Raw genomic sequence first — 20,194 nt, forward strand, 5'->3', positions numbered from 1 at the left:
AAGCCAAGGAGAAAGACCTCAGTAGAAACTAACCCTGCTGGCACCTTGATTTTGCAATTCAGCCTCCAGAACTGAAAGAAAGAAAGTAAATGTCTATTGTTTTAGTCACTGAGTCTGTGGTGCTTTGTTGTGGAAGCCCTAAGAAAGGAATATAGGACCCTGTAAGCATGAAATGTGGAACTTCTTAAAGAGGAGGAGGGCACAGAAAAATGGGTAGGAGGACTCAAGACAGGTAAGGATTTAATAATGATTCTTCTGTGTTTGTCAAAAAAAAATTATAAAAATGTAAGTAATTGTGATGGTGGCAGAAGCATCACAAGGTTTGATGCCTCTGGTAGCCAGCTGCAGATCCACAGAGAAAGTGCTCAGCTCCCTGATCTTCTGCCCTTGGACAATGTCCAGTCCTTGACCTTCCTTGGCAGAGCTTGTGCTTATCTGAAATTGCTGCAAGTCCAGGGGCAAGGCTAGGTTCAGGAGGCAGGGAAAAAGGGTTCTAGCCCAATGCAATGCTCACCTGTAAGTCCCAGCAGTAGAGTCAGAAGCAGGAAAGGACCAGGAGGATGGGGCCAGGAGGCTGGGACAGGCATTTTGGAGTCTCAGAAGCCTGTTCTGTTCAAATGTCTGTTCTGGGGAGATCTCAGGCCCTGCTATGAAGACAGAAGACAAGCCCTGCCTGCCTCAATTCAAGAGGAAGTGGCTATGATGGACTGCAACAGTAACCTGCTTCTAGATTGTGACTTACAAATCAGGCACAACAGGCAGCTACAAAGCAAGGAGTTACTCGTGCTCCATTTTCAGGTGAATCAGACATGGTTAGCGGAAATAATGCTTCCTGCCTGCCTGGGACCTGTGCTCCCTCCTCATGTCCCCAACCCCATTTTCAGGTCTTCTTGGTGATTTGCCATTTGGGGCTTTTAAGCCAAGAAAGATCTGTTGTTAGGTACTGTTTTCTAAAGTCTTTATTTCAAGACCCTAGGATGTGGTTGGCTTGTGGTCTCATTCTGCACCAGCCTCAACCAAATGCCACTCTGCTGGAGGTAGGAGAAGAGTTGAAAGGACCTGCTCAACACTGCAGAGGAATCAGCTGAAATGATTTTCTATTCCAAATTGCTATAATTGGCAAAACTTAGCCCAAATTCAGTCTCTTGTGGACCTTAGCACTTTCATGTGCCTGCACCCAGCAGAAGGAATTATTTCTTGACTCCTTCCAGGAGAGAAACTGGGTTTGAGGTAATAAGCAACTGCTTTGTGGAGTGAGGTGGGGGATTGTGGGTTATGGAAAGGGGATAGGGTTATGATGAGGGAAGATTATGGTGGGCAGGTTCCTGGGGCCATCACATCAATTTCAATACCCTTTCTTCTACACACAGAGCACCTATTTCATTCACCACTGAGTTCAGATGGGAAATGAGGAAAGAGGAAAAATCCATGCTCCTGCCAAGAGTGTGTGCCAAGGAGTTGGGGAAGTCGCTGGGCCCTCCTATGCTCAGTTTCAATCTCCTAAACTGGTAATAGTAAGTCTTTTTGTGCAGTGTTTTAGTGACGATTAAAGAGATAATGACCATATCATGCCTGAAACCCAGTAGGTCATTATTGATACTCACGGTGCCAGGTGAAGAGCGGGAACTCAAATGTTGCTTTTGAATGGATCCCTACTGCATGCTGAGTTGCCCACCAGTGGCTTTCTCCCAGCAACCCAGACCTCCTAAGACCCAGCTTATATGGTGTATTCGGACTATCTCTGCCACCCTGAAATCAATTTTTCCCTCTGGATTCTCTAAATCCTGCTCCTTGTTCATCCATAGATTAATTCCTCCTCTTACAATTTCCAGCTGTGTGATTTTCAAAAAGACACTACTTCTCTGAGCTTTAGTTTGATTATATGTAAATAAAGGTTAGAATATGCACCTTGTAGAGCTATGGTAGGAATAATATAAGCCATACTGAATGCTTGACTCATAACTAATTATAAGCAAAAAAACATGGCTATAATTATTTTCTGTGTACAGGAAGAGTCCACTGGTTCTCTGCCACACTTGTGCCTCAGAAAAGCCACCTTGTTAAAATAAATGATTTATCTTCCAGCATCTATGACTAAGAAAGACCGGTCCACAATCCTTCATCTCACATGTGGGTTTTAGGTCCTTAATCTGTCATGAATAATTGTCAAATCAAATTGTAAATGTTATCATGTTTTAATTGAAAGTTCTGTTTTAATGTGGCAGATGTACACAGGGTGAAATCTTCCCCTCCTTCTCCACACCCACAGTAATGAAAACACAAAATGAAAAGAATATATGAATCAATGTCTAATTACACTTGAATACAAGCAATTGGCTTCTATATGACATGAAGGAATTATAACAGCTATCATTTATTGAGAGTTTCCTGTGCTCCAGATATGGTGCCAAGCATTTTTCTATTTGTAATGTCATTAAATCATTGCTCTCACCCCATGAGGTAGGCTCAACCATTAACCTCCTTTCACAGGTGAGAAAACCCGAGGCACATGGAGAGTAATGGATTTGGTCAAGATCACCCAGCTTTTAGAACTGGAACATAGGCTGCCACACTCCACAGCCTTCACTTTTAATGGTTGTATTATGACACCTCTCATAGGAAGGGAGAGACATCCCTCAGGAAGAAAGCAGAGAAGAAGCCATAGCCTCAATTAGAAGCAGCCCTCACAGTGAGGCTGGGGCAGGTGCCACGCTCCACGAGGCCCTGACAACCCATGATCACGTGGGGAATTATTCCTGGGAAGATGGCAGTGCAAGCAAGAATCACCAAAGATTTGAGGAACAGCACTGCAGCTAACAAATTCAAGAAAAACAATACCTCAAAAACAAATAGCAATCAAAAGAACTTCACACCTGAGCAAATATGAAGAAATAAAATGGGTAAAGTTCTTTAAAATTAGTATACTTAATGATCTTATAAGGAAAACAAAAGAGAAGTAAATTCATAAACCCACATCAGGCATGTATTAATATGAAACAGAAATGGGCATGATAATGAAATACTATTGCTCTATTTTTACCTATCCACATTACTACATTACTTTGAGAGGTGTGAGTCATAAAGTATCATGTCTCCAAAAATAAGAATTGGGCATATATGACTCAAAAATACATAGTGTAGTGTCAGGAAGATGGCAGAATCTGTGCTTAGAGAAGCAAGTGCCTTCTTGTGAACTTCAATCCTTCAATAAAGATCAAGTAAGTACACAGATGCTTACAATTTTTGTGGAAATCATGTGGAGAATTGAAATTTAAATTTAGGCTTACTTGGGGAAGCACGGATAAAATCTGAATGTTTGAGAGGACCAGGAGCCTTGGAGTCCGTGAGCCAAAATTCTCCTTTATCTGCCATATTTCACCCTGACTCATCACAGCAGGTGCAGATAACCAGGGACGACTTTGGGACACATGAGAAACTGGGAGCCCGTGGATGCTCCTGAAGACTAAAGATGGAAGACTGTGGGCTTAGGAATCAAAACTTCCTGGTCTGAAATCCAGCTCTAATGGGTCCCAGCTGTGTGATCCTGGGGTCACTATTAACTTCCCTGTTTCCTGAGTTTCCCCAAGTGTACAACGGAGAGAATAATCATACCATCTTTGTAAGTTTGTGGTGAGAATTAAATGAACTAATATATGCAAATTACTTAATACTATCTGACCACGTCCTCCAAAAGTTATATATTCAGTATTACCATTATTATTATAGATGGTAGTTATATATTATTGTTATTAGGTAGTGTTTTGGTAATAGCAACAATTTTAAAAAACAGATCCTCTGCCCTCAAGCATTTATGATGCAGTGTGACTACCTTGGCCAGTGGCTGGTGGAGGTGGAGTACCACGACGACAAGCTGAGGTCATGTGCCCAGCCCTAGAATCATGGAGTCATTACCAGCACCAGGGGCATGGTACAGGCGTGACGTCTGGGGGAATCAATATGACCCCAGTAAGGGTCTACGCAAATGCTCATGGAAAAGCTGTTCCAAATCTTGTCTCATGCTGGGATGGGAGAGAAGAAAATGCTCCCAAATGTAAATCAATAGGAGCAGGTGAGATGGGCTGAGAGGGTGAGGAGACACCATGTAGAAATACCCTCGTGTAGAGCAGGCTGCACTCACCTGTGAGTCCTGGCAGCAGAGGAAGTGGCAGGGGCTGTCCAGATGGGCTGGGAGACAGGGATGGACATTGCCTGCCCTGTCAGACTGTCTCATGGAGAGAATCCAGACTCGACTCTGCAGGAAAGGAGAGCATCTCCTTACCTGCTATGTTGTCTGAGGAGTGAGGAAGCTGTAGGGAGAAAGGGCCACAAGACTGGGAGCATCCTTCATTGTGAAAGAGGAAGTGGACACAGTTGCCACCCCTGGGAAGTTGTGTCTGTCTGTGCTTGGGGTTCCCAGGCCTGGGGAGTTTTAGCCAGTACTGGAGAGAGGTCCACTGCCCCAGAACCTGCTCTCTGTTTCAGAGGCACTCATCTCATGCCAGGGGTCCCATGACCCTTCCTCACTGACAGCCAGACCAAGAGGGCTCTGTAGCTAAGGACTGAGCTTGCAGCTTCAGAGACCATAATTCCAGGTGTGGCACATTTGAGGGCTTGTGGCTGTAGCAGCTTTCTGGGATGAAACCCAGTCTCCTGCGCAACCCCTGCAAAAAGTCCCTCAAGTCAACACCAAGGAACAAGCTGAGCAAATAAAAAATGACAACTCTTCTTAGATCTGTCAGAAAAATGAGGTCACAGGGCAAATCACTGTCCCCAGAATTGGGGAGTTGGGCAGGGTAATACAGAGAATCACAACTTCCTGAAGCCAAAACCTCTGTGGGAACCAGTGCCGGGGAAGGAAAACCTGCACTGTAATTGAAGAATTTCTTGAGGCTCAGTGAGGGCCAGTCTTAGACACAAACTCCAGGAGGACCCAATAACAGAGGTCTCCCACACTTTTGTGAGTTTTACCTCTGGGAGCTTGCTTAGCTTGTCGGAGTGAATATGGGAGAAATATTCACTTGTGCTCCCAAGACACAGAGAGGAAAAGCAATCATTTAAAAATATACCAGAGTGTCCTGTTGTTCTTTCACTTATTCCATACAGTAAATATACAAGGCAAAGGCAAGCACTGTTACAACTACTGTTGATACATTTTTACAAAGAAATAAAACAATTTAACTCTCAATGTTTCTAATGCTTTGAATTACAGTGTACTAAATATTTGAACTTCCTGCTACATTTCTAACTGACAATATGACAGTTTCTAATACTTTGAACAAAAATTATGAGGATCACAGAACAACCATTATTTTTCCCATTGAATGTAGAGTTGTTTTCCAGGGCTTCATGGTTTCCAGTGATTTTTACAATCCTGCACTGCCATGCAAAGTGAGGACATGCAAAATAAGCACACATAGTAATATAATACAGTGCTACGGAGAAAAACTGATCAGGATAAGAGGAATTTAAATTCCAGGGTAGGAGAGGAAGGTGACTATTTTTCCTCACCATGGTTTACAAAACGTGTCTTTAATAAAGTGAAATTTGAGCAGAAACTTACTTGAACGAAAGAACAGAGTGAGCCATGCAGCTGTTTTGGGGAAGAAGCAGAGGAATGATACAATTTGACTTTTCAAAAAAAAAAAAAAAAATCATTGTGGCTGAAAATTGCAATCCAGTAAAGACGACAGCAACGGTTTGGAAGAGGTGATACTGACTGGGACCAGGAAGGAGTGATGGAGGTGAGAAGCACGCAGGTTATAAATATAACTCAGTGGTGTACTGGAGCAGGCTTGGGCTGGTTCAAGAGAGCCAATTGTCAACCTTTCAGGAATTTTGCAATCTGGTTGTTAAACTGTTGGATGCTTGAAGTTGGCCATATTGGGAGTATTTACACTACCAAAATTGGCAAGCGCTATAAATCAGCCTTCTTTATCCTTTTGAAGAGTCAACTGTTATACATTTATCATCTCACCGGTGGACATAAGCACTTTGAAGGCATAATTGAATATTGCATATAAATGAAAAAGAAATGAAGGAGGACTCCCAAGCTTTTGAACTGTCACAGCATTCCTGCCATGAGCGACAGGGTTAGGAAAGTTGCAGATTGTCAGAAACAACTAGTGTTTCCATCCCAGAGAGAGGAGGGAGAACTGCTTTCTTTGTAGGTGTGAGGAGTAGGACACTGTCTTAGTCCATGTGTGTTGCTATAAAGAAATACCTGAGGCTGGGTAATTTATAAAGAGGTTTATTTGGCTTGTGGATCTGCAGACTGTACAAGAGCATGGTGTCAGCGTCTGCTTCTGATGAGGCCCTCGGACTGCTTCTACTCATGGTGAGAGACAAAGAGGAGCTGGCATCACATGGTGAGAGAGGAAGGAAGAGAGAGAGAGAAGAGGGAGGTGCTAGGCTCTTTGTAACAATCAAACCTTGTGAATACTAATCGAGCAAGAACTCAATTATTACTGCAGATAGCACCAAGTCATTCATGATGTATCTGCCCCCATGACTCAAACACCTCCCATCAGGCCCTACCTCTAACATAGGGGATCAAATTTCAACATGGGATTTAGATAGAACAAATATTCAAACTATCTTGGATGCTTAAACGAAGAGGAAAGAGAACTATTTTTTTCCTTAAAACTGGGATGGGGGTTCATTTGTATTCAGGAGGCAATAGAGAACCTCAACAAGGCTGGGGAGATGGAGTAGGCGGGAATCCAGAAGATAGAATAACTACTGAAAAGCTGGAGAGAGTCTGTGGTTTATGGCCTGTCTCAAAGTGATGGATGCAAGGAATCCTGGTGTGTTCAGATTTGATGTGTTTCTCACATTCTAGGGGGATGCTGTGAGTCAGTGCCCAGAGCCCCATTCCTTGGCCCCTGCTCAGGACCATGTGTGAAGACTCCACTCTGGGGCATCAAGGTGGCAGAGACTGAGGGTTCCACATGGCAGGGGAGGAAGGAAGGAGCTGTGGGAAAATACGTCCAGGTTTAATCATCTGCTCATCCTTCAAGAAATGTTTCCGGAGAGTCTGTTATGTTCTCGGGGCTGATCTCCTCCTGAGATGTCTGTGGTGGTTGGACAGGCAGCTCTGAGATAGGATTGTGCCAGCTCAGCCCCCCTCCTGAGTCCTGGCACCCCTTCCCACATCCCTTCCACTCAGGCACTCAGAGGATCAGAGTGGGAACAGCTTTCAGAGTTGCCTATCTGGGGCTTCTCAGCATTACTCTACAGTGGGGATTCCTTAGAATGGAGTCCAGCATCAAATAATCTAGAGATGGCCTGTGAGGGACCGCCTACAGAGTTGCCCCTCACTTGGCACCCTCTTCTCACCTCCCCAATAGGCCCCTAACGCACCGTGGACATCTTTGAATAGCCCTGCTGTAACCCACTTCCTGCAGCACCCACACACTTCCTGGGGCTGGGAGCCTCTTAGAGGGTTTGCTGAGACTCCCAAGGGTGCGGAAGGAGCTCGGTTACCTTCTCTAAACTCCACTGAGCCTGATGTTGCATGGTGTGTGAGCTGGGCCCTTCGGCTGGCCTTGCCCTTCTGCGGCAACCCTTGGCCAGCCCTTCTATCCCCACATTACAGTCAGGCCTCTGCTTCAATGGATGTTAGATGGCAGAGACATTAACCACCAGCAGCGCCCTGGGGCCCAGGAGGACAGCTACAAGGAGTGGGGCAGAAGGAGCTGGCATGAGCTCTAGAAATCATGAGACTCCCGGAGGAGCCATGAGAGGGGCCACGTGGGATGGGCCGCCACTTATCCCATCCAAGGCTACGTGGGCCCAGCAAGGCTCCAAAACTTTTGAATCTGAGTCCTGCCATGGATGTCCTGGATCCAACCCAAGGCAGAAGCCAGAGAAAGAGGCTCCTTCATCCCAGTCACCCCATCTCCCAGTGCCAGGCTCTCCTACTGGAAGGAGGGGGTTAAGAGAGCTTGTACTCAGGTATTCATACGTTGCAAGGAAGCCATGGACTTGTTTCTGAAAGGAGTGTCAAGAAGAGCCTCTGGCACGTCCTTCGGGAGGGATGCCAGAAGAAGGCATTGTTCTTCTAGGAGATGACAGCTCTAGGCGAGTTATGGCCCCTGAAGGCCTTCCAGTGGGACAAGATGCGGAGGTGGAAGACAGCACTATTGCTGTTCCTGACCCTGTGTAGGCCCAGGCTAATGTGTGTGGGATGTCTTAGTTTTTAACAAAGAAAGTTTAAAAAAGAAAAAAAAAAAGACAAAGTTCTAAACTAGCAAAAACCTCATAGAATAAGGATGTAAAGGAAAAAAATATTTTTGCACAGTAATAAAATGTGTTTGTTTTAAGCTGAGTGTTGTTACTAACAAGTAAAGTTAAAAAATTAAAAACTTTATAACATAAAAATGTTACAGCAAGCTAAGGTTAATATATTATCGAACAAGGCATAATATTTTAAAAATCAATTTAGCATAACCTAGACCAGGCATTGTGTCACGTGTGTGTAGTCCCAGCTACTCAGGAGGCTGAGGCAGGAGGATTGCTTGAGCCCAGAAGTTCTGGATTGAATCTGTGCACTAAGTTCAGAATCAATGTGATGACCTCCTACAAGAGGAGGGACCACCAGGTTGCCTACGGTGGAGTGAACCAGCCCAGGTCAAAAATGGAGCAGGTGAAAACTGTCGTACTGATCAGCAGTGGGATCATACCTGTGAACCGTCACTGCACTCCAGCCTGGGCAACACAGTGAGACCCCAGCTCTTTAAGAAAATTAAAAATAAAAAAATGTATATACATTTAGTGTGGCCAAGGTGTATGGTGTTTATAAAGTCTACATAGGGTAGTTTCCTAGGACTTCACATGCATGCACCACTAACTTACTGACTTACCCAGAGCAACCAGTTCTGCTAGCTCCATTCATGAGAAGTGCCCAATACATGTGTACCATTTTTAAAAATATTTTTAAAAAATTATTAAAAAATCTTTTATACCATACATTTACTGCACCTTTTAATGTTCAGAAATATTTATTTACTTACTTTTTTTTTGATACAGAGACTTGCTCTGTTGCCCAGACTGGAGTGCAGTGGTGTGATCGCGGCTCACCACACCCTTTAACTCCCGAGCTCAAGTGATACTCCCACTTCAGCCTTCCAAGTAACTACAGGTGTGCATCACCATGCCTAGTTAATTTTTAATTTTTTTTTGTAGAGACAGGGTCTCACCATGTTTCCCAGGCTGATCTTGAACTCTTGGGCTCAAGTGATCCCCCTGCCTTGGCCTCTCAAAGTGCTGGGATTACAGGTGTGAGCCACAATATCTGGCTAGAAATGTTTAGATACTACTGTGTTCTAATTGCCTGCAGTGTTCAGTACAGTAAAATGCTGTACTGGTTTGTGGCCTAGGAGCAAGAGGCCATACCATATGGCTTAGGTGTGTAGTAGGCCATCCCTTCTAGGTTTGTGTAAGTACCCTTTGTGATGGTCACGCCAAAACCAAATTAGCTTGTTGATAGCTGTTGTGAGACCTTGGTTCTTGTCTTCTTAGTTTAAAAGAATTTAAACAAGAGACACACAGCAAAGGAGACGCAGCATAGAGTAATTTGTTGCAAAAGGAAAAGAATATTTTGAAAGTTAGGTGCAGAATAGACAGTACCTCCTGAGAGAGAGAGAGAGAGGATTCAAGACGGGCTGTTCGTAAGGATAAGACAGCAAAGAGTGGCACTAGGGAGGCTCCCTTTATGGGAATCTTCAATGATTATTCATAAGGAGGTGGAAAGAGTTGTTGCAAGTAAGCATGTTCTGGGCAGTCCTCTGGGTGCACCTGAGCAGTAGCTGTATAAGCTTGTTCATACATTGCATACCTCATTAGCATCTTAAATCTCCACCAGGGATGTGTTTTTTACTATTATAATGAGCAAAGGGTCAGTTTGAGGACAGGTGAAGTCAAAATGCACAGAGGGGAAGTCCCTACTATAGATAGCTTTGCTTTAGTCAGCTCAATTAGAATGTGAATGCTGAATCTTACTATATTGACTGTTCTGCCACCACTGTTGCTGCATCCTGAGAACGGGGTCACTTCTTTGACTACCTATCCTCCCTCAAGCTAATGACACATTTCTCAGGATGTATCCCCTTCATTATGAAATACATGAACAGGTTAAGGAAATTGAATTGATAATTTTAACACTTCTGAAAATATTTCTTGAAGACCAGATATTTTCACAGGAATTCTTTCTTTCTTTCTTTCTTTCTTTCTTTCTTTCTTTCTTTCTTTCTTTCTTTCTTTCTCTTTCTTTCTTTTTCTTTCTTCATTCTTTCTTTCTTTTTCTTTCTTTCTTTTTCTTTCTTTCTTTCTTTCTTTCTTTCTTTCTTTCTTTCTTTCTTTCTCTTTCTTTCTTTCTTTCATTCTTTTTATGACAGAGTCTTGCTCTGTCACCCAGGCTGGAGTGTAGTGGCATGATCTCGGCTCACTGCAACCTCTGCTTCCTGGGTTCAAGCGATTCTCCTGCCTCAGCTTCCAGAGTAGCTGAGACTACAGGCACACTCCCACCATGCCCAGCTAATTTTTGTATTTTTAGTAGAGATGGGATTTCACCCTGTTGGCCAGGCTGGTCTCGATCTCTTGACCTCATGATCCACCTGCCTCAGCCTCCCAAAGTGCTGGGATTACAGGTGTGAGCCACTGCACCCAGCCTTTCACAGGAATATTTTACCAAAAAGTTAAAGAGGAATTAAAACCAATTTTAGCTCACACACACCACACAAAAAACAGCCATGAAAGATTTAAGAAAATTGTAAAATATACCCAATTTAGATGACATGAGGAAATTTTTGTTAATTTTATTAACTGTGATAACAATACTGATCTTGTAGAAAAACGTCGTCAATCATTTGCAACTGCAGGTGCATGCATGACTGGTTGAGCAGTGGACGTGACTATGGACCTTCCATGCATCTCTGATTATAGGGGAAATTGTTTGTCCTTCACTTCCTGTCTTCACTCTTCCAGCAGGCAGGGACATGGACAAATCAGTGACCCAGCACGGACCCAGCAGATGAGGCTAATGTCTTAGGGCATGCAGGAGGAATCCGAGCCTTTGAAAAGTCTTCTGGAGCAGAGACCCCTCCTGGTGTTGTATGAGAGGGAAACAGGACATATTTTGGTCAAAGAGAGGGGAATATCGGCCAACTTCAGATCCTCGGGACAATGTCTAGCAGAAGGGAATATTTCTCTAATTAGCACAAATTTGCCGTATAGGCTGATAGTGGCCCTGTCTTCAGGGCCTCAGATTTACTTTGATTCGTTTAGACTAATCACCTTGTCTAATGACAAGACATCTTCAACAACATCCCAACATCTCCCATTGTTCCTCAAGTTCTGAGTTTCCCTTCTGTAAAACTCCAAACTACTGGATGTTTGAAGCAGGAAAGGAGAGTATAGATGAACAGAAATTTGCACGTAGTAAATGTGCAGAGGGATGTTGTGGTTATTATTGGTCAAATATCAGCATCAGGACACAGAAGAGGCTCATGCTGTGACCAGTCAGGGTCCCCAGGGGGCCTGGTCCAGTCTTAAATGCCTTTTCTGATTTTCCCACGGCAGATGCCAGAGTCTGCTGGGATGAGGTCGCAGATGTGATGGAAAAGTTTAGGATGGAACAAAAATGAGTCAGAGAAAGAACAGCAGGAGGGCCGATCTGACAAGGAAGGCAGAACATAAGCAACCGTCTGAGACAGAAGGCAAAACACAGGACTCCATGAACAGATGATCTCCCTGCCTCCCTCTTCCTCCTTTAATATATATTTGTGTTAAAAGATCTACCAAGTTGTACATCAAACTCTTCGTAATGGTGACTGTTGGACTGTGGGATTTGGGGTAGACAGCTGACTTTAAAAATCTACTCTATATTTATAGATTTCTAGGTTATGTTATAACAAGCATGACTATTACTATTAACATTAAGGAAAGAGACAAAATTTTAAAGTCAGGAGTAACCTCACCAAGGGTGGCCTCTGAGCTGTGCTCCTTCTGGTGGGCTGAGACCTCTAGGGCAAGGCTTTTGCTGACCACTGCTGCCCATCATGCTCCAACTGGTAGGTGAGCACATCATCCCTGTGGACAGATACGTTCACCAGGAGCCAGCTTGTCCAGTTGTAGGTGCCATCCTTGTTCTCAATGAGGATGGAGGCTGTTTCTATCTGGGACACATTTCTGTTCTCCAACCAGGTCAGCTGTAGGTTCTAGGGGTAGAAATTCTTCACCTGGCAGGTAATGTTCACCTGGTTCTCTGCCTTTATGGGCTGTTGAGTTACCTCCAAGAAGGGTGGAACTGAAACAGCACAGGGCAGAAGCTCTGACCTTGTGGCACAGATAGATCACAGGGAGGGCTCTATAACTTAGCTCCCACCACCACGGTGAGGGCATTACCAGGACAGTGATAGGCAGGCAGCAGGTGCTCAGACATTGAAGGTGCTCTTTGCATATGAGTGAAATTATTAAGCACAACACCCAGCACATAGTAGGTGTTCAAGGACTGGTAGCTCCTACTAGGCTAAGAATGAGTGAAATCTGCAAGCACAACCCCTGGCATGCAGTTGAAATGTCATAACTGCAGCAAAATCAATGAAATCACCAGGCACGCAGGGGCTTGGCTCATAGTAGGTGCTCATTAATTGTAGTTGCTCTTGGTGAAATAAATGAAACTATGTAGCACAGAGCTTGGCACCTGGTGGGTAGACATCTAGCTGCTGCCATGAAAATGATAGTAAGTGACCAGTACATCTAGGTGCATAGAAGGTGGGCAGCACAGTTAGGAATTAGATTCCAGGAAATCCAAGCCCTGGAGTAAAAGCTAGAGAGGAGCAGGCTTGGCAGCCAGATATGGGATTGGGCTAGGAGTGAGGATTCTCTACCTTGAATGGCTTCAGACAAGTTTTCAGCCCCACAAAGAGGGCCCCCCTGTAAAGTGATATGGGCCACCTCACAGATGACCTGAGGGCAAAGGTCTCCAGAGGCCAGCACCATCCTGGCTGTGCTGCAAATGCTATATGGCATACTTTCTCCTGCAGGGTCCATGTTGATCTGGAAGCCCGAGAGCTCATTCCTATTTTTGGACCATTTCAGGGTGATGTTTCAGGGGGAGAAGCCGTGGGACTCACAGGTGAAGCTCACTGTGTGCTCAGCTGTGGTCCTCACTGCAGTGCTTGATACCACAGGGACAGAGGGTTTGGCTACAAAAGGAGCATCGATAAACGGGAGACATGACTGAGATGACTATCATTAATGATGAGTGTGTGACACGTTAAGAACCTTCATGGACGTTAGTTTTTAATCCTTCTAATAATGTGGAGAGGGCAGTGTCCTCATTTTACAGACCAGGCTGGAAAGGCTCTGAGAGGTGAGGAAGTCCAGACCTGAGTTCAAAGTTCTCCTCTCTAAACAGAGTAACTTCCAACAATCTGGGCACAGGAACAAAGTTACTGATTGGTCTCCCTCTGTGTATTGGCTGGTCCTAGGCTGCCTCCCCTGGAGAGTTCACCAATCTCAGAGAGTGCCGAGACCAGCTCGGTCGGGGAGACCGTAACCCAGTGGTGCTAGAGGAATTAAAGATACACAGAAGATATAGAGGTGTGGAGTGGGAAACCAGGGGTCTCACAGCCTTCAGAGCTGAGAGCCTTGAACAGAGATTTACCCACATATGTATTGACAGAAAGCCAGTGATAAGCATTGTTTCTATAGATTATAGATTAACTAAAAGTATTCCTTATGGGAAATAAAGGGATGGGCTGAAATAAAGGGATGGGTCTGGCTAGTTATCTGCAGCAGGAGCATATCCTTAAGGCACAGATCGCTCATGTTACTGTTTGCGGTTTAAGAACGCCTTTAAGCGGTTTTCCACCCTGGGTGGGCCAGGTGTTCCTTGCCCTCATTCCAGTAAACCCACAATCTTCTGGCATGGGCATCATGGCCATCATGAACATGTCACAGTGCTGCAGAGATTTTGTTTATGGCCAGTTTATGGCCAGATTTTGGGGGGCCTGTTCCCAACAAGAGAGGGCATTTACAGAAGCCAATACAGGGAACAACGGTGAAGTGGTGCCATTGTGAGAGCTGGAACCAGGCTGCTCAGCCCAGGAGATGGGTGGCCTGACACACCCAGCTCCTCGTCTGTAAAATAGGACAGCATTTCTGCTTCCCAGGATGCAGTGAGGATTAAATGGGGCACTGTTTGCTTTGGATCAAACACAGAGGATGCTTCATATAAATGAACACAGTTCTATCTTTAACCCAAATTTCATGAATACACAGAGATATCTCTTAGGTATTTATGAATTTGTTCCATATAGTTCATTCTTTTCACAAATATTCCAGCAGGATCTGTGAAAGAAAATGAAGTAATCAAGGCTAAAGCTTTAACGTAGAGCAAAGAGTTTGTAAGTGCATTGCATCCACACCTGCTAAAGGTCAAGTCACAGGATGTTGCTGTAGATCTGAGTAACAACTGAAGTCAAGGTATGTAGGATTTTGATCTCTCTCATCCTGGAGTACTTTAAGTAACCAATGAAAACAGGTTTGCAGTTTAGAATTTTTGCCCAGCCAATGAAATGTCTCCAAAACCAACTTTTTTGAAAATCCCCTATACAAAACCTTTCCTGCACTGCTGTATGGGACTCTATTCAGCGCTTCTCTGACTCTGTGTACCCAAAGTACAATTCTTTATTTCCCAAATAAATGCTATTTCTTTTGGCCTTTCTGCCAATCATTTTTTGTTGTTGTTGTTGTTGTTAGCAGGCCTAATCTGTGCCAAGTGCTGCCTTTCAAAAGAGGGAACATTTTTGGAATCTGGGTCTTCAGTTGGGTCAGGTTTGGGTTGACAAACAAGATCATGGAGTACTGAGAAAGCCAAAAGTGGTTAATTTTTTCATCATTAGTTAATTTCAAGAAACACAGACCCAGGCCATCTTATCAGGCAGATGCTCATCCTGCATCCTGAAAGCACACAGATTAGAGAATCAGAAAAATGAGGGCAGTTTCTCTCCATAGACAGGTCCTAAAGGGCATCTCCAAATTGCTAATTACTACACTGCATCTTCTACAACAATCACCAGGAAGCACATTTCACATGTTTGCCTTTGCACATATTAACCTGCTCCCTAACATCTGTCAGACATTTTGAGGACCCAGTAAGGAGGATGTCACTTGAAGAAGAGAAGTTATCAAGACACCACCAGCATGGGGACCCTAGCAGGATGAGAGGATGTAATCAATTTCCATTTATGGGAGCCTGATGCTGCCTGCTCCCTCTATACCTCTCTTTGATCTTTTTAACCCCCGTCCATCCCTGTGAGGGGGTCCTGATGTGAGCCCCTTTATAGGATGAGGCTCAGAGAGGAGGCCTGGCTGGCCAAGGGCCAAAAGTGGACACAAACCCCACCCTGGTAAGATAAGAGAAGACAAATGAAAAGCACAGAGCCTGGCATGTAGTAGGTACTTAACGAATGATCCCTGTGACTGTTATCAGGTCTGGTCATTACTGCTTCTGAATCTACACATTTATCCTTTAGGCAGCAGAAGAAAGAGGAGCAGAAACACCAAGAAAAGACTCAAACCCTGCTCCCTGCAGACCATGACAAACCCAAATAACAAAAGGAGCAGAAACCACCAAGTGAGGATTCTCTCCCCTTTTCTGAACAATCCCCTCAGGAAACAAGTTTGGCAAATTGGCTTTCAAAACACAAACAAGATCACAGGCGCCTCCCTCCAGAGGAGCCATTTACAGAAGCTGGAAGCATTTTGGAAGGAATAGGGAAAAGACTCCTCCATGACATCTTGGTGTGTGGAGGCAGGGAGGCTCCTGGGGCTGAAGAGTAAGGATTTGCTGGGATTCCAGTGCTTGTTTAAACATAAACATGTTAAAGTTGTTCCCAACACTGACGCTGGGATCTGAGCAGGACTTAGACCAGGCTTCTCCTCCTCAGCCCCTAAGGCCTGCTCCATGGGAGAGGTCCCGGCCAGGCCACTGGGGCCTTTTGAGATGTCTCTGGCCCATGTTGTTCTGAAGCATCCACACCCAGAAAAGCTGCTCTCAATGCTCAACACAATGGGGGACCACTTTTGCTAGGGGGCTGTGTATTAGAATCTTCTGGAGTCATTGAGAACTTGCATGCCTAGTCTCCTGTCAGACAAATTAAACTGGCATTTTTTTAGGAGGGAGCCCTGGGCTGGATTTAAAATTTTTTTTTTTCAAATTTCCCAGATGATTCTAATGAGCAGCCAGAATCAAAAGCCACCAGACCCCACCCCAAACCCCATGCATCCTTGAGGCCTGGAGGAGCACCGACCCATCTGAGGCCTCATAGCTTCGGCATCACATAGTTCACATTTATGAAACAGTTACTGCGCTCCAGGTGCTGCTCTGAGCATTTAACAGAATTTAACTCCTTCAGTTTCTGTCCCCAGTCTGTGAGGTCAGTGTTATCATCAACAGGTGCGGACACTGAGACTCACTGTGGTAGAGCACCTTGTCCCAGGTCACAGAGCCAGGAAGTACCAGAGCCCGGAAGTGGCCCAGGCAGTTGGGCTCCTGCCTGCCCTGCACTAACCACTGTTCTGCAGAAGCTCAGTAATAACCTGAACACCACCACCATTCAGGACTCTGTGCACATTCTCTCCCATCCTCACAGAACCCAGAGTGGGTTTGGTGCATGATTATCAGCATTGCACAGATAGGGAAACTGAAGACTCAAGGGAAGGCAAGACTGGCCCAAGATCACAAGAAATAACGGCTTGATTTAGGGGTGCCTACAATGTGCTAGGTGATTTACAGAGAGAACCTCAAATCCTATCCCCTCTCCTAAAGGAGTCGTGATGATCACCATTTTACAGATGCGGAAACTGAGGCTGAGAGAAATGAAGGCACTGCCTCCTTGTCCTCCATGTGTCCCAGTGGGCACTTCCTGTGTCCTGCCAAGCACTCATGTCCATTAACAGAGCAAGTGCCCTGAATTCTTGAGCCCCAACACTGACCGCACACCCGATTGTCCCTTCGAGATTCTTGACTTCATGCAATTCTAGAGAAAAGCCTCCCTCCTGGGTGCCCCAGGCCCAGATACACTATGGGCTCCTGACAGCCCAAGGGGAGAATGGAAACTCTTGCTCACAGTGGCCCCACTCACCCACTACGAAATGCCTCATCTCCTCATCCTTAGTCCTCAGCACCAAGAAGGGGTGGGTACGTGCTCTGCTGGGCTGCAGGAGGCTCGACTTTGCTCCATAGATGCTGCTGAGTGAAAGAGAAACAGCACAACACGGGGGAAGAGTCCCAGATGCTTCGTGTGTGCTGAGACCTGTCCTTTAGGAACAGGCTTGACATATAATGAGCCATCTGCAGAACCTTTCTAAAGAGAGTGTAAAGCCAGCCCCTCCCCTACAGACTTTTTTTGTTTGCTTTGTGTTGAATGCTTTTTGCTGTAGAACAGAGCAACGCAAGAGTTTAGAATGAGGTTGGAGCATTTCTTCACACTTTAAAAAGCATAGCTGAGGGTTATAGAGACAGGGGCTGTGAGTCAGGCTGCTGGGGATCAGACCTCGGCTGCCTGACCTGCTTACCACTCAGGTCTCCTCTCTGAGCTTTAGTGCCTCATCTTTAACCCATACCCTGTTTGCCCCAAGATACTCTTGTCTCTAATTCTAATGTAACATCATAAACATCTCTGTTACATTAGGACTAGAGACAAGTTCTGTTTAGAAATAACTCCAAGAACAATTTTTATATTTTATTTTCACATTGAAAATCAGTCAGATTTTCTTCAACCTCAAAGAGCATGTTTATGTAAAATTAAATGAGCTCTGGCAGTGAGCTGCATTTTTTTGTTCTTTCTAAATGGGTTAAAAGAGGCAACAAATGGCTCCTCCTTCCTAGCACTGCTTATAAGGAGACTGGCACAGCTGCTGCTCCCTGCTTCCCTCCCTGCCTCCCTCCTTTCTCATCCAGGGCATCAGTTAGGCTGATAATATGGCAAAGAGGAGTGAGCACTTCACTAGGAGGTAGCAGATTGGGGTCACACCTGAGCCACTTACTCAGTGTGATTGCCTAGGGTGGGAACACATCAGCTGGGAACTTGTGTCTTTATCTGTAATAACTGCAAAATCAGGACAAAGCCACCTTCTCCATCCATGGTTAAGGGTTGTTAGGAGGCTTGATTGCTAATCATCTAGGAAGGAAATTAGGCAGTATTCTTATATATGAAAACACACACACCCTCTGACCTAGCAATGCCACTTCCAGTGGGCATTTGTCACCTGAGTGGGATAACACATGTACAAGGTCACCCACTGCATGGTTGTTTTAATAGCTCAACATTGAGAGCAACTTACATATTTATCAACAGAATACTGTAAAACAAATTTGATATTTTCATAAATTGGACTATTCTGCAGCTGTTAAAGAGTGGAACAGCTCTCTATGTCCTGATGTGGAATCTCAATAAGGAATGATAGGGCTTATGTTTGGAAGAGTTTTTCCAATCACCAATGGGCTTTAGTGTCTGAATGTGAGGTGCATTCTGAGCCTTTGGGAAACCGATGAAAAGGAGAAATGCTGGCTCTCTGGTCAGTGGTTCTGTTTGAGGAGCTTTTATTTAGCTTCTCGAACATAGTCCGTGTTGTTTCTCTTTGTCTAGTCTGAAATAGTTGTTACCTGGGGGAAGTAGCCTTCTCTTGGACTGTGGGTTAATTAGTGTCCTGGTCCAGCTCCTCTGAACCACTGGACTGGCCCCACAGGGAGCAGGGAGGTTGCAGTGCAGTGCAGAGTGGACATCTCTCCAGCTGTGACTGACATGAACTTCTCAGGCTGAATCACCTGCAACTCCTCCTTAACTTTCACGACAAAGCACTCATTTATTCATCCTTACATGATCCTGTGTATTTCCTCATGTGTATCAAAGACTTTCATTGATCGGGTGCACATCAGGAGCAGGGCTTGAGCTCAGCACGTTGCATATATTATCTCATTTAACCTTCACAACAAGTCTGTAACATGAGACTTATTAGAAGTGAGGACAATGAGGCACAGAGAGGTTCAATTTTATGATAGAGCTTTGGGTTCAGGACCTGAATGGAGCTCCTGAGCCCTCCTTGGAAGTGTCATGCTTTGCTAAATATTTTTGCCTTCACTTTCTGGCCATATGGAGTGTTGCACTTTCTGGACCGTTTCATTGACTGAGGTCCTATAACTGCTTTAGACCACTGAGTTGTGAATAGAAATGATGAGTATAATATGTGGACTGTGCATTCAAATGCAAGAACCTCTATGGATCACCTTCTCCCTTCCACAGAGACCCACAAGGCTCTGATGGGGTCTGCTCCATCAGCCTGGATCCCTGAGTGACAGTGATATGCAGAATCCCCAACACACAATGAAAATGCAGCTTAAAAAGAAATAACATTGTTTTAAGCCCCTGGGAATTTTTCACCCATAGCATAAGTTTCCTAATGCTGATGTGACTAATGACCAAAACTTGGTGTCTTACAACAAAAGAAATATATCATATTGTAGTTCTGGAGTTCAGAAGCCCAAAATTGTGTGATTGTGTTACAATCAAGAAGAAAAGTCAAGTATGTAAAGGTGAAGAATAAAATGGTACCGACCAGGGTGAAGTGCAGGGAGGTAACAGTGAGATACAGGTCAAAAAATACAAAATTGAAGATAGGTCGGATGAGGAAGTCCAGAGATCGAACATGCCATATATCGACAACTAGAGTTAATAATATTGTACTGAATTTAGTATTTTTGCTTAAAGAGTATATTTCATGGGCTCTTGACACACACCCACATGCAGGGTAATTATGTGAGATGATGGATATGTTCATTTGCTTGACTATAATAATCATTACACTATGTATATGTATAGGAAAGCATCATGTGGTACACCTTACATATATACAATTTTTAAAAAAAACAGCTATGTTTTCTGGAGTCTCTGTTCTTTGCCTTTACTAATTTTGGAAGCTGGTAACATTTCTTTTCTCATAGTTACATCTTCCTATCACTCCAGCCTCTGGCTTGCATCCTCACATGTGCTTCTCTAACTCCTAATTTCCTGCCTCCTCCTTCTTATAAGGACTCATGTGATACATTGGGCCCACCCTGATACTAGACTAAGATGTTAAAAGCACTGTCTTCAACATGTTCAAAGAGCTAAAGGAAACAATAGACAAA

The 20,194-nt window shown here is 44.5% G+C and overlaps 1 protein-coding gene and 1 pseudogene across 4 annotated transcripts in view; both read right to left on the reverse strand.

Annotated features, from left to right (window-relative positions):
• Window positions 1–17,172, reverse strand: part of LOC129474291 (signal-regulatory protein gamma) — a 45,298-nt gene extending 28,126 nt beyond the window's left edge. For 2 of the 4 annotated variants that reach the window (XM_055265489.2, XM_055265488.2), the window contains exon 1: window positions 515–649. In XM_055265489.2, the coding sequence (XP_055121464.1) occupies window positions 515–587 (73 nt within the window). In that variant the 5' untranslated portion in view covers window positions 588–649. Of the gene's footprint in view, window positions 1–514; window positions 702–17,150 lie in introns of those variants that run through there. The other 2 variants (XM_055265487.2, XM_055265485.2) reach the window with 2 other exon arrangements.
• Window positions 7,618–20,194, reverse strand: part of LOC129474292 (signal-regulatory protein beta-1-like) — a 40,331-nt pseudogene continuing 27,754 nt past the window's right edge.

Source organism: Symphalangus syndactylus, chromosome 24, assembly GCF_028878055.3.
Source record: "Symphalangus syndactylus isolate Jambi chromosome 24, NHGRI_mSymSyn1-v2.1_pri, whole genome shotgun sequence".
NCBI classification, from domain to species: Eukaryota; Metazoa; Chordata; class Mammalia; order Primates; family Hylobatidae; genus Symphalangus; species Symphalangus syndactylus.